Here is a 12,960-nt window from a genome sequence, read left to right as displayed (position 1 = left end):
TAATAAGTTTGGAAATTTGTGAACCAATATCTAATCTCAAGCAACCTTTAGTGATTGTAGTTTTTCTTGTAAAAAAAAAACCCACACTTTTATTGTTGGAAGTTTCTTGCTTTGTTGTGATCAGGGATGGCGTAGCACTGGGTATACTTGGGCAAGTGCCAGGGGCCAGAGCTGCTGGTGGGGGCCCACATAAGGCTGTACATTAGGAATCCATGGGGGCTTATATAAAATAACCATTAGTGGACTTTTTGTGATGATAAACTAGAGAATATTTTAGGGAACAGGAGACTGTTATAGTTTCTGAATTTTGAATGCTGCCATGCGAGCTTACTGCAAAGGGGCCTACTTTGTCGCCCAGGGCCTAGTGAAACCTGGAGCCGCCCCTGGTTGTCCTATTAACTTTCTTTCTCTTTTTAGGGGATATAATGGGAAAGCCACTACAAAACCTAAATGCTCTTGTGAACCTGCCAATGGGATGTGGGGAGCAGAATATGATCCTCCTAGCTCCTACCATAGCAGTTATGGGATACTATAGTGCTACTGGACAACTTACTGATGAAATTATGAACAAAGCAAATGAGTACATGGAAGAAGGTAAGATACAGCTATGCAGTATCAAAAATGGTGGAAGAAGGTTGATACAACATCAGGTTACTAAGAAGCAAAATTCTATATCTCGTAGAACGAATCATTTCCGGTCCAGTACAGCTTTAATTGTCTCTGCTGTAAATGAGGTGACGGCTGTAAAGTAAAGACCCACAGAATTTGTGATTAAGTGGCTTTTGTCTTTTCCAGGTTACCAGAATCAACTAAATTATAAACATGATGATGGATCTTACAGCGCTTTTGGGAATAGTGATGTATCTGGAAGTACATGGTGAGATACCCATGCTTCATACACGTAGAGTACTGTGCTATTAGTGTTGGATTATCCCAATTTTTCAATGTTTTTCATTGTTTTTTATCTTTTGTTACTGTCAGGCTGACAGCGTTGGTGGCACGGTTTTTCTTTCTTGGTACCAAATATATCTTTATAGAGTACAGACACATCACAGAAGCTCTGGACTGGCTGAAAGGGCAGCAGCAAAGCAATGGCTGCTTCAAGAACGTTGGCCGAGTAATTCACCAGGAGCTTCAAGTAAGAGCATGACACCATAGAAAATGGCATACTACTAGTGTGGGGATCTTATATCTGTATTTTCACTTTAACTCTATCTTCAGGGAGGACTGGACAGTGAGACCTCACTCACAGCATATGTCACATCAGCATTCCTAGAGATAGGAGATCCACAATACGTAAGTGTCCACCACGTCTTATACAACATAAAGCGGTTGTGGTTAGGATATTCTTGTTTTGCTAGAATAGTCTTAATAATAAGCAGTTTATAAGAGGTTTATTGGGGGTTTTCCGAAGGGGGGAATATATAAGTCTTTTTTCAACTTTTTATTTTACATATTTTTGAAAAAAATTACAACAAAAGAAAAATAACATAGAAATAATGATGGAGATTTATCAGAAGTGTCACCCAATCAGAGCTCAGCTTTCATTTTCCCACAGCAGTTTAAAAAAATAAAAGCTGAAACTCTGATTGGTTGACACGAACAACTAGAACAGTTTTGCTCTCAAAAACTTCTGATAAATCTCCCCCAATGTGCGGAAAAAAACAACCACCGTGGGGCACATTTACTTACCCGGCCGCTGGAATTCACAGAGAGTGCATTGTCTGATGATAATGCACTCTGCCGCGATTCACTACGATTGTGCGCCCCGTATCCTGCATGTGTTGCTCCTCCGGTCAGGTTCGAGTTCACCATCATTTTTGTGGTGCATGTAAGTGCTTAGGCTTGCGACACAATATAAAAGTTAAATGCCGCACTCAGGCCGAATCAGTCGGATCGTCTGACGTCCCGCCCCCTAATTGGTGATGAATGGAAGCCAGCGCAGCTGCCCCACAAAAGGATTGCGTGAGCCAAAATCCCAGAGCAGACACTTGTTAAATAACTGTCAAAGCTGTGTAATCCCCAAAGCCTGCCGAAAATGAGCAGCGCGACCCTTAGTTGGCCCTTAATTTGGCCCAGCACTGAAGAGGTTCCAAGTAGACTGAGTGCTCCTGAATCTGTCCATGGTATGAGGAAGCAGAGCTGTAAGGTATTCCATATCTCACAGATCTCTCATCCTAGAACAAAGATCCAAAAGAGAGAATGGAAAATGGCATTTCCAATAATCGGTTTTTGGCTGCAGTCAAAACCTGTATGAGCAACTGGGAACTGGTAACCCAAAAGGGGCAAGGGAAAGGCTAAAAATATAAACCACCAGGTCTGGAACAGCTATTCAAAACAGATCTTTGATAAGGTCCCTAACTCTCCTTCAATATTGGAGAAAAGCAGAGTAATTCCAAAAAACGTGGAACAGAGAACCTATATTGGCACTGCATTCTGATTTAGGACATGGGAATAAAATTTATAGGGCTGTACCAATTCAGAGAGAATATAGTTGCACAATTTTAGTGGTGTTGAGGCCCAGTAACTGGTTCTTCTTTCTTCAACTTATCTTTTACAATTGTCGGATACCATCAACCCCCCCCCCCCCCCCCCACCATGATATTGTTACCAAAATCCTGTGGTCAAATCTCGGCAATGAGCCTACCGTAATCACATGACTTCTTTAGTTAGAACTTTCTCACAGGAACACAAAAATATTGTGTACATTTTAGAGATGTCTACCTCATTGACTCTATTATAGTTAATACATCATGTTTCCATTTAAAAACAAATCCATTTTGGCACGGTTACACGTAAAAGTCACAGTAATGTAAAAAAAATAACATCCAGTGATACTTCATCATCTATTTCTAACATCACAGGATGAAGTCGTAGAAAAGGCAAAGCAATGTCTAGAGAATTGCACTCAAGCCCAAAGCTCAACCTACACCAAGGCTCAGTGCGCATACACTTACACTCTGCTGGGGGACACAGTGAAGAGGACACAACTTTTGGAGCAGCTTGACGAAGTAGCCATAAAGCAAGGTATGTTTATGGAATTTTTATTGAATATTTGGCATCAAAAATAACCAGGCATTTTATGGGGTCGGTCACAGTGTTTGTATCCCCTGCACAATACCAGGATGTTGAGAGACTAACTCTCGGTACCCCTGCTGAACAGTCATTGGAAGGGGCGCAACTCTCATTTTCTTAGACTAGGTCATAAATTTTACATTGGTCTAAGGTCTTTTTGTTGTTCAAGAGACCATGGGGCACATTTACTTACCTGTCCAGTTGACGCCGCCGATCCGGAATGTCTGACGAGGATTCGGAGCTGCCGCAATTCACTAAGATTGTGGGGGTCATTTACTAAGGGCCCGAATCGCGTTTTCCCGACGTGTTACCCGAATATTTCCGATTTGCGCCGATTGTACCTGAATTGCCCCGGGATTGTGTCGCACGCGATCGGATTGTGGCGCATCGGCGCCGCCATGCGCGCGACGGAAATCGGGGGGCGTGGCCGAACGAAAACCCGACGTATTCGGAAAAACCGCCGCATTTAAAAACCGAAAAAGTGTCGCTTGGTGACCGCTTACCTTCACCTGGTCCGAGGTGGTGCATTCCGGCGCGTGGAGATGATTTTCAGCGCAGCAGCGCCACCTGGTGGACGGCGGAGGAACTGCCTTCATGAATCCCGGCCGGACCCGAATCCAGAGCAGAGAATGCGCCGCTGGATCGCGAATGGGCCGGGTAAGTAAATTTGCCCCTGTGTGTCCAATTTTCTGCATGTTTCGCTTCCCCCGCTGGGGTCCCCTGGAGTTCACCATCTTCTTCCCAGTGCATGTGAGTGCTGATCTTGCGACACAATTTGGTTTTTAAATTCCGCGGTTTGTCCAAATTAGTCGGGTTGTCCGACGTCCACGCCCCCCAATTTGTGTCGCATGCAAGCCAGCGCCTATGTGCCACAATCTGATCCCATGCGCCAAAAACCCCTGTGCAATTCAGGGCAAAACTGTAAAAAGTTGGGAAACTCGACGAAAATGCGGTGTTCAGACCCTTAGTAAATGTGCCCCAATGTCTCCTTAAGATAATCAGTAGAGGATAATAATATAGGTGGGTTGGGCAGTAGCCCCAGACTAGGCCTTCTAGCGGGCCCATGACCACACAGATCCCAAGCCTTCCAGGTGGCCCATGACCACACAGATCCCAAGCCTTCCAGGGGGCCCATGACCACACAAACCACCCACCCAAAGCTAAACCATCAAATATACCCAGTTATCCTCAAAATTTTATTGCCCCATTTCTTCACTATGATAAACCATACAAATTCTGTGTTGCTACATTTCTATGCATGTGGTGAGTTGTTTTTATTTTGCCAAAGGGAAAGTTATGGCACTTATGGTGTCGGTCAAATTGATAAATAATAAATTGGTGTAAATATGAAACATTGAAACGTTTCACATCATTTTTTTTTTTTACTTTTCTTTAGATGACAAGACATACTGGTCCAATTCTGAGATCCCTGAAGATAATCCGTCACAAGCAAAGTCTGGAGAAGTGGAGCCTACTGCATATGTTTTGTTGACACTCGTGTCTGGGACTGAACCATCTGAAAAAGACTTAGGTGCGGCTGTACCTGTGGTTCACTGGTTAACATCTCAACATAATGCCAATGGAGGATTTACCACTACTCAGGCAAGTTTATTAATGATAAGATGATATATACTTACTTGAAACTTTTTATGCATGGAGGTCATCGATGATTTAAGTAAAGGCTAAGAATAAGAATTTAGTTTTTTGTTTAAAGGGGTTTTCCCACGCATGACTGTTCTGCTCCATTAATCTCTATGGAGCTGATGGAGATCGCTGATTGGCGCTCGGCAATTTTTACATCAGCTCCATAGAGATTAATGGAGCAGAACGGTCATGCGTGGCCGTCTGCTCCATTAGTCTAAGGAGCAGTGAGGGGTTTGTTGGACCCCTCCTTCTCGTGATCTGCGGGGGTCTCGGCACTGAGACCCCCACTGATAAGCAAGTTATGCCTTATCCCGTGGGAATTCCCCTTTAAATATGAAGAGTTCCACACATTCCAACTTTATTAAAAGGGGTTAGTATTAATAATTATCACCAGACCATGACCTAAAAATGGAGTGATCCACATGACCAGGACAGGGCTTAGTAGGTAAAATTGCAAAGAAATATTAGCATAATACAACTAAATACATTGGGGCAGATTTACTTAGCCGGTCCATTCGCAATCCAGCGGCGCGTTCTCTGCGGTGGATTCGGGTCTTCCGGCGATTCAATAAGGCAGTTCCTCCGACGTCCACCAGGTGTCGCTGCTGGGCTGAAGTCCGCCGAGGTCCTGCAGAGTTCACAATCCTGGTGAAGGTAAGCGCGTGTCCAGTTTCCAATCCGATTGCGTGCGCCAAAATCAGCGCAAATCGGAAATATTCGGGTAAGACGTCAGGAAAATGCAAATCGGGCCCTTAGTAAATGACCCCCAGTAACTCCAATTCAATGAATAGTTGAGATCTTGACAACAACCCCAAGCAAATGGATTAATCAAATGAACTTCCATCTGGTCCTCCACTTCCATAAAGCCGGATAAAGCACGCTCATCATGCAGCTCACACCCAGTTCCATAATCCACAAACCTTCTGGCAAATGACATAGAAAAAGTGTGATCCAAAACTACAACCATTGACCAACCACATAACAACACTTTCCATCCCCGGGACTTAGAAAATTGTATATCTTTACTTAATTACTGGAGTTCCTCACATCTAGAGATTTATCTGACCATTGTCAAGAACCCGATACAACCTTAAACGAAACTCACACTACCCTCACCTGACAGGATAGGAGTCTACTTGTATCCTTCCTCCTCAAAATGCACTATAGTGCACTAATACAAAGACCAACTACTGGGGTGGGCAGGCGGGACAACTTTGCTCTTGCCAAAAAGATGGCACACACTTCTTGCACTATATAAACTCCCGTAACCCCCCCCCCCAAAAATCTCCTTATCACCTCAGAAAATAATCCATCCACCAGAACCATACAAACCCCATTTTCCTATCCCTACCATCCAGCCTGTCATGACCATACCCCTACCACCTGTGGCCTACTCCACGGATCACAGTTCCATTGTTGGCCAGTGCATTCGTATCCTGGGAAAACTCCTTTAATTTAATTTTGGATGAACCAAGTATCTCAGATATCCCCTATAAACAAGATAGGGCATAACTGGCCAATTAGTGGGGGTCCAGCCCTCAGTAGAACGGGGATCCCAATCTCACTGATGGGTGGATGAGCGTGCGTTTTTCCTCTCTATTCCCTCTGTACTCCGCTATTTCTATCATTCCCTTAAAATTGAATGGAGCTACACCCATTATTGAGAAGGGGATACTCGTTCTCATGGCGTCCCGTTTTCATGGCGTCCCGTTTTCATGGAGGCCCTGGCAGTCGGACGCTCACAGATCATCCTGGTATCCCCTACTCACAGGACAACAATAACTTAAATTCTTTTGAAAACCCATTTGGAATTAATATTTTTGAATGTAAGCCAACAAATTGAAGGTGTAAAATTGAACTTCACAATCTGAAAGGGGTTGCCATTTTTTGGTACGTTATTCATTTCTATGGGATTGAGCTGCAAACATGTATTCAATGATGTACAGACGGGTCCTCACTAGCTTGTGATGCAGAAGCAACAGATTGCTGATTACAAACCCATCACCTATCCAAAAAATAGGTGACCAATGTTTTAAAACTTGACTATCCCTTTAAGGGACATCTACCACCAGTATGAAGAATTGTAAACCAAGCACACTGACGTACTGGTGTGCGCCCCCTCTGGCAGGATCTGCTCTTCTTTTAGCTTCGTATTTCCTGTTTTTTAAGAAAAAAGGCTTTAAAAATTGTGCAAATTTTTAGGGGCTCCATTAACACCTAAAGAGCCCGGAGCCTCTCAGGTTCATTTGCATAATTTTGAAAAAGCCTTTTTTTTGTAAAAACCAGGGCAAAAGAAGCTAGAAAAAGAGCAGATCATGCCAGAGGGGGCGCACACCAGTATGTCAGTGTGCTTGGTTTACAAACCTTCATCCTGGTGGTAGATGTCCTTTAACATCTTAGATTAAGACTAGTAAATAATCAAAGCCACGAGGAGCAGGTCATGACACAGATTAACATCCTCTAAATTTACAATATTTAATAAATTCCGCCTCATTAGTTCTTACAGTAGGCATAACCCAGTGTAATAGTTTTCCTAAAATGTATAGAATTTATCATTGCTTATTTTTTTTTACATTTTTATGTCTCTTGTTTTCATGTGAATGAAATCTTTATAGAACTAAATCCACTACCATTTGTTGGAATAAATAGATTTTTTTTTGGATACTACAGGACACATTAGTTGCTCTATGGGGGATCAGTATCTATGCTACCCGAACCTTCGTTGATGAAAACATGCCCAATATAACCATTACCAATGACAAAGGATTTAGTGACAATGTGATAGTAGATTCCAAGAAACCAACAGAGGTGCAGACTGTGGACCTGCCACACATCCCAGCAGAGTACACCCTGGAAGCATCTGGAAGCGGTTGTGCGTATGTTCAGGTACAGTACCTACCCCTACCACTAACTTAATACTCACTTGGATAGCAGATTGGTCTCCTCAGTCTTAGAGGGGAACCTGTCAACAGAATTTTCAACTTTGAACCCAAATCAGCCTCAATAGGATATATAAAATCCTTTGCAGCTTTCCTTTCTTTGAGTTAAATATTGGCCAAAAATTTACCATTGCAAACTAGTTGATAAGCATCTCCCTGTGCAGGTATCCAAAAAAGATATATCACACTGAGAGGAGGAATGCTCTATTTAGATTCCCCTGTCTTGGGTTTCAAAGTACCTATAACCTTCTGGTGCACTTTTAAAGAAAAACTACCACTTGTGTGGTAGTGAATCAAGCTGACTTTACCTACCTGTCAGGGGAGGAGACGCCTTTCTTTTAAAGAGATTTCCTTTAAAGATTCACTAGGATCCCAGTTCTCTGTGTCACAGCACCAAAGATATCTGAAGAGAAAATTGAGATAATGAGCTGCACTTAAATATCCAGTTCCATAGCACAGTCACAATTCTGCATTCTTAAAACTGAGATTTGTAACTTTAAAATTACATCAGAAGGTTCTATATGCTATAAAATCCAAAGTAAAAGCATTTAAAGTTACACTCCCATTCCAGTCCCTTATCCGGACTCGTCACAGGCAAGAAAAGACTCTTTTCAGCTTGTTTATATATGTATATGTCACTTTCCAGACAGTGGCCCACATTTATCAGTACAAGTGCAGTCTGTACTATGTGCAGTTTGCCTGTGTAGTGTGCAGAGGCCGCCAGATTCATCAAAACTGGAGCACGGTCTTCATGAATCTTGCGCCCCCTGCACTGCTTGGGAATGTGCACCATTTTTCTTTTGGTGCACTTTGTTTACGCAGCAGAATTGTGGCGCAGACAGAATCTTGGAGCACGTCAGTAATAAATGTGGCGCAATCTCAGACTAAGCAGTAACATCCCCTTAAGGTGCACCTTTTTTCTGACTTGTCGGACACAGAGCAGCTGCGACACAAAACTGGCGCAGACACTTTATAAATACATCTGCAAGTAGTTTGCACATTATTTGCACTGTCGGATAGAAAACTGGTGCAAACCCTTCAATAAATGTGGGGCAATGGACAGGGTCGGTTTAGTGTGAGTGTGTTGCGGGGGCCCTGAGAAGGAGAAGGGGCCCCAAGTCACAGAAGAACCTCCTCCTTTCCCAGGTGCAGGGAACTCTCTGTGCACACAGTGCCAGATTATCATTCTGTGGGGGGGGATCAAACTTCCCAGTGGCAGCCCTGGCAATGGGCACCAGATTCAGGATTTCTTGTGCCTGTTCTTCATGAATCTGGCGCCCTCTGCACTACCCCGACAGAGTGGACCAACTTTTTTTCTGGTGCACCTTCTGTTGGACACTGCATGCTAAATGTGGCGCTTACGGTCCAACTCTGCACCGGAGCGCCCCCTTCAGTGCAGAACTTTGTGTCACTGACACTTTATAAATACACGTACAAGAAGTTTGCACTGAAAAGAATGTGCATGGTCCGACAGAAAACTGGTGCAGGAGCTTTAATAAATGTTGGCCATTGTTTTAGAGGTTAAATGGTGCTTAAAGGAAATTTTTATAATGTAACTTAAGCTGTTGGTTGTTTAGTGGTGATAATTCTAGTGGTAGGTTCTCCTTTCCAGGAGAATACATGGAATGTGTTTTTAAAACCTTATTTCTCTCGGATTCTCCATAATCAGGTTATACTAAGATACAATATTCTGAATCCGGAACCAGACAGGACATTTATACTGGATGTAACATCTGCACCAATTGAGTGCCCTCCGCATCCTGCGCCATCCTTCACCATAGATATCAGTGTCGGGTAAGTCATTGATGGGACATAGGACATATCAGTGGTCGTAGAACCGTAGATCTGGTCTCATTTATGGTGCCTCAACTTTAAAACCAAGGATAACATCTTTGTGGAGTTTATAACTAGTGGCACGAAAATAAAGAATATGGAATGTGTTGCTTTTTTTTGCAGGAGATAAGAATATTATTTTTGGTTTGTGACCAATCTCTTCATATTTCAGTTTAAGCGATACAAGCGAAAACAAAGCTTCTAACATGGCCATAATGATCGTAAAGATGGTGTCTGGATTTGTCCCCATAGAAGACTCTGTAAATAGGGTGAGTTACTTATATAAGCTCATTATAGAACTGTACCAGCAATCCTATTGTCCTAATCCTATAGAAAACAATCTATTCTTAAAATCCTTTGTCTCTGGATGCCCCTTCCATCAGTAGTGGATTATAATACAGGCAGTTTGGGCAGTAGTCCGCAGCCCAAGCCTTCGAGGGGTCCCATTGCCACCCGAACCAACCACCAACTTTTATACTGAGAAGGGTGTTCATCCATGAAATCCTCGTACATCTGTTCCCAAACTCAATACATATATACACAAGAGACATTTCAGGACCTTTGTTCTCCTCCAGAGGTCCTGAACCGCAGAATGAAATCAGGCAGAAGGGACACATCCACCATTCCCCAAGAAGCTGATTCTAGTACCATATGTAGGAAGTGATTCCAGACTTGTAGGGACATTAATATTCATACAGCCCATGACCCATGTTGGTCTTAATCCGTCCCTGACTTCCATAATGTTATAATGTAGTTTTGGGAATTCTATGTAAATGTAGAAATACATCTTGGGCCCTAAAGATTAATGTCCATGGCTGGCTACTCATAGAGGGGATCCTGAGCTAGAGGGCGCTCCTCAATGATATCCACACCCCAGCAGTACATACAGTATAATCAGAGTTCACCATTTATAGGCTGTACCTGTCTTATTACTTTCATTATATCGTATCTTGAATGTCATCTTTCCTGTTTTTTTCCTTCAGCTTTTAGCTAATAGCCTGGTGATGCGAGTTGAATCCAGCCAGACAGAGGTTACAATCTATCTGGACAAGGTAAATTCACAAAAGATACTGTATCAGTATATAAAGTGACTTCTCTCAATTGTGGACTGGTTTGAAAACTATTTTAATGGGTTTTTTGGATCATGTTTTGGTTAAAGGGAACCAGTCACCACATTTTTCAAAAATACAGCTAGTGACAGGCTCCCATCGAGCCCTATTACCTAAATGCCACCCCTCTTTAGGTTAAAAATTGTTTCACTCACATCCCCATAAAATCAAATTTATGTTATCCTGTCTGGTATCAAAGTGGGCGTGTCCTGCACTGCCGGCCCCTCCCATCCACTGCTCTCCTCTCCACGCCATATCCATATCCCTCTTCATATAAAGTACTATTGTTTTGTATTGCATTCACCATGCACCACTTTGTGTCACGTGACCAGGATGATGTCATCAAGGGTCCTTTAACCAGAAACATTCACATATACCTCATGTTTTATCAAATCCCATGAAATCACGGCATAATTCCATGGAGGCTGCTGTGATTTCATGTGATCAGATACATACATAGAGTAGTTGTTAATGTTACTGTGTAAAGAAAATGTGACATTACATGACATCCCCTTGGCCAAATAATAATAAGTTAATAATAACACAATAATAAATTGTGTATAGGGTACTGAAAAGTGGGAAGAGGGGAGAGATAAATAAGCACTTTTGAGACTTTGTCTTACATACTGCCAGCAAGCAGAGATCTTCAGAAATGGGGGTGCACTTGATCACAAATGAGTTATTGATGTTTTGCTTATTATTGTCCATTAGGTTGAATCCACACCAAACCAACTCTCTATAGAGGTTGAGCAGCAAAGTGAAGTGAAGGACTTGAATGCGGCTGTGGTATATCTGAAGGATTATTATGAGACCTGTAAGTGAATGTTAATGAACAGGAACCTTACGTTTTCCATGACAATGATATCTCTTGTCTACCTGTTATCAACTTGAGGAGGATGTCTTCAAAGTGAGCATCTAGCCTTACAATTGGTAATGAGATCAGATCAATGGAGTTCTGAATCAATCTTTAGATCATTGGATTGAACCCTCATAAACCTTAAATTGATATCGACCTATACTGTACATAGGTCAATTAAAGTAAATTCCAGGAAAACCCTTTAAAGTTCATCTTACAGTCCTTCCTCAGTGCCTTACACCTCTGTTTTTTATTACACAGCACGACATATTGAGGTCTCTTATGAATACCCCTGCAAGTAAGGTAAGATAATTCAACTCATTTGTGAAATGAAAGTTTTTGGGCATTTTATAACTTCTAAAAGGAAAAAGAGAGGACCCCCCCCCCCCATAGAATAGCTTGAAAAAAATTTGTACTCATGGGTATACCGCCGTGTGCTGGAGTAAAGGAGGAGATGACCCCTCCTCCCTCCATAGAGAATAGCGGCTCACGGGCGCACACTCGCAGAAAGATAGAGCATGCTCTATCTTTTTGCGGTGTGTGGCCCGGATCGGTGCCACACTGGTGTGGCACCGGATCCCCGCCGTGCCGCTATTGCTGTCTATGCGGCCGCGTGAATAAGCCCTTACTCTGGTGATCCTTGCTGGTCTATTTACTTGACTACAAGGCTAACAATCAGTCTAATCATCTGACCACTACAGCCAATCCCTGACAGAGACACAGGAGCAATGGTGTTGGAACAGCAGGGAGGTTTTACTCAAGTATTTACTGCACGTAAACCATTAAAACCAATACTGTGCTCAGTGTTATAGGGAACGTTAATGGCTATCGTAACATCCACATTTAGGGCTGATGTACGTGCCCATGGTGGTCCCTTCCACATTGTCCAAAACCCTTTGTTCCATACACGATACTTATTTTTTTTCTTCTTGTCTTTGTAGGACCTGATATGGAAATGTGTGGATAATTTGTGGATCCTACATTGAGCAGAATAATCTGAGAGTTAAATTATTTAATATATAAATAATAATATTTTAATTATTTATTTTATTTAATAATCAAATTGTTTCTCTATATCAGTAACAATTAGGTTACTTATAAATCATAAGGATGTAATAAAAAAAAGTACTACAGTTACTTTTTCTTACAATGCTTACAATTTCTTATAATGTATGCTTACAATGGAGGTTGTTCTACATATTAAAAATGTAAAATGTAACAGGAAAATGGCAATAGACAATTATATAATCAATCATGTTATGTTTAAAATTTAAATAAAGCTTTGTACAAAAAAAATATTGTATTTATTCAAGTAAAAGGCAGGCATTTATGTGCACTTGCAAAAATGTATCACCAATTTTTGTTTATCCCTTTCCTGAATTTTAATGGCATTTTATTGAATTTTACATTTCTTAAAATATTTAAAGGACATCTGTCAGGTAAAAAAGAGGACTATCTTCACATACTAGTGAAATACTCTCCCTACCCCTCTTCCAATTTTATG

At 41.9% G+C, this 12,960-nt stretch overlaps 1 protein-coding gene across 1 annotated transcript in view; it reads left to right on the top strand.

Moving 5' to 3' along the window:
* LOC140106768 (alpha-2-macroglobulin-like protein 1) overlaps positions 1–12,680 on the top strand; it is a 38,624-nt gene extending 25,944 nt beyond the window's left edge. Inside the window, exons 24-36 of the mRNA XM_072131385.1 lie at positions 418–594; positions 796–877; positions 982–1,138; positions 1,222–1,296; positions 2,865–3,027; positions 4,472–4,672; positions 7,385–7,605; positions 9,328–9,452; positions 9,664–9,760; positions 10,475–10,543; positions 11,312–11,414; positions 11,718–11,759; positions 12,398–12,680. Coding sequence (XP_071987486.1) covers positions 418–594; positions 796–877; positions 982–1,138; positions 1,222–1,296; positions 2,865–3,027; positions 4,472–4,672; positions 7,385–7,605; positions 9,328–9,452; positions 9,664–9,760; positions 10,475–10,543; positions 11,312–11,414; positions 11,718–11,758 — 1,511 coding nt within the window. The 3' untranslated portion in view covers position 11,759; positions 12,398–12,680. The remainder of the gene's footprint in view (positions 1–417; positions 595–795; positions 878–981; positions 1,139–1,221; positions 1,297–2,864; positions 3,028–4,471; positions 4,673–7,384; positions 7,606–9,327; positions 9,453–9,663; positions 9,761–10,474; positions 10,544–11,311; positions 11,415–11,717; positions 11,760–12,397) is intronic.
* Positions 12,681–12,960: the final 280 nt, after the last annotated feature.

The sequence above is a fragment of the Engystomops pustulosus genome, chromosome 11 (genome assembly GCF_040894005.1).
Source record: "Engystomops pustulosus chromosome 11, aEngPut4.maternal, whole genome shotgun sequence".
In the NCBI taxonomy this organism is placed as follows: domain Eukaryota; kingdom Metazoa; phylum Chordata; class Amphibia; order Anura; family Leptodactylidae; genus Engystomops; species Engystomops pustulosus.
This window is presented reverse-complemented; position numbering and strand designations above follow the sequence as displayed.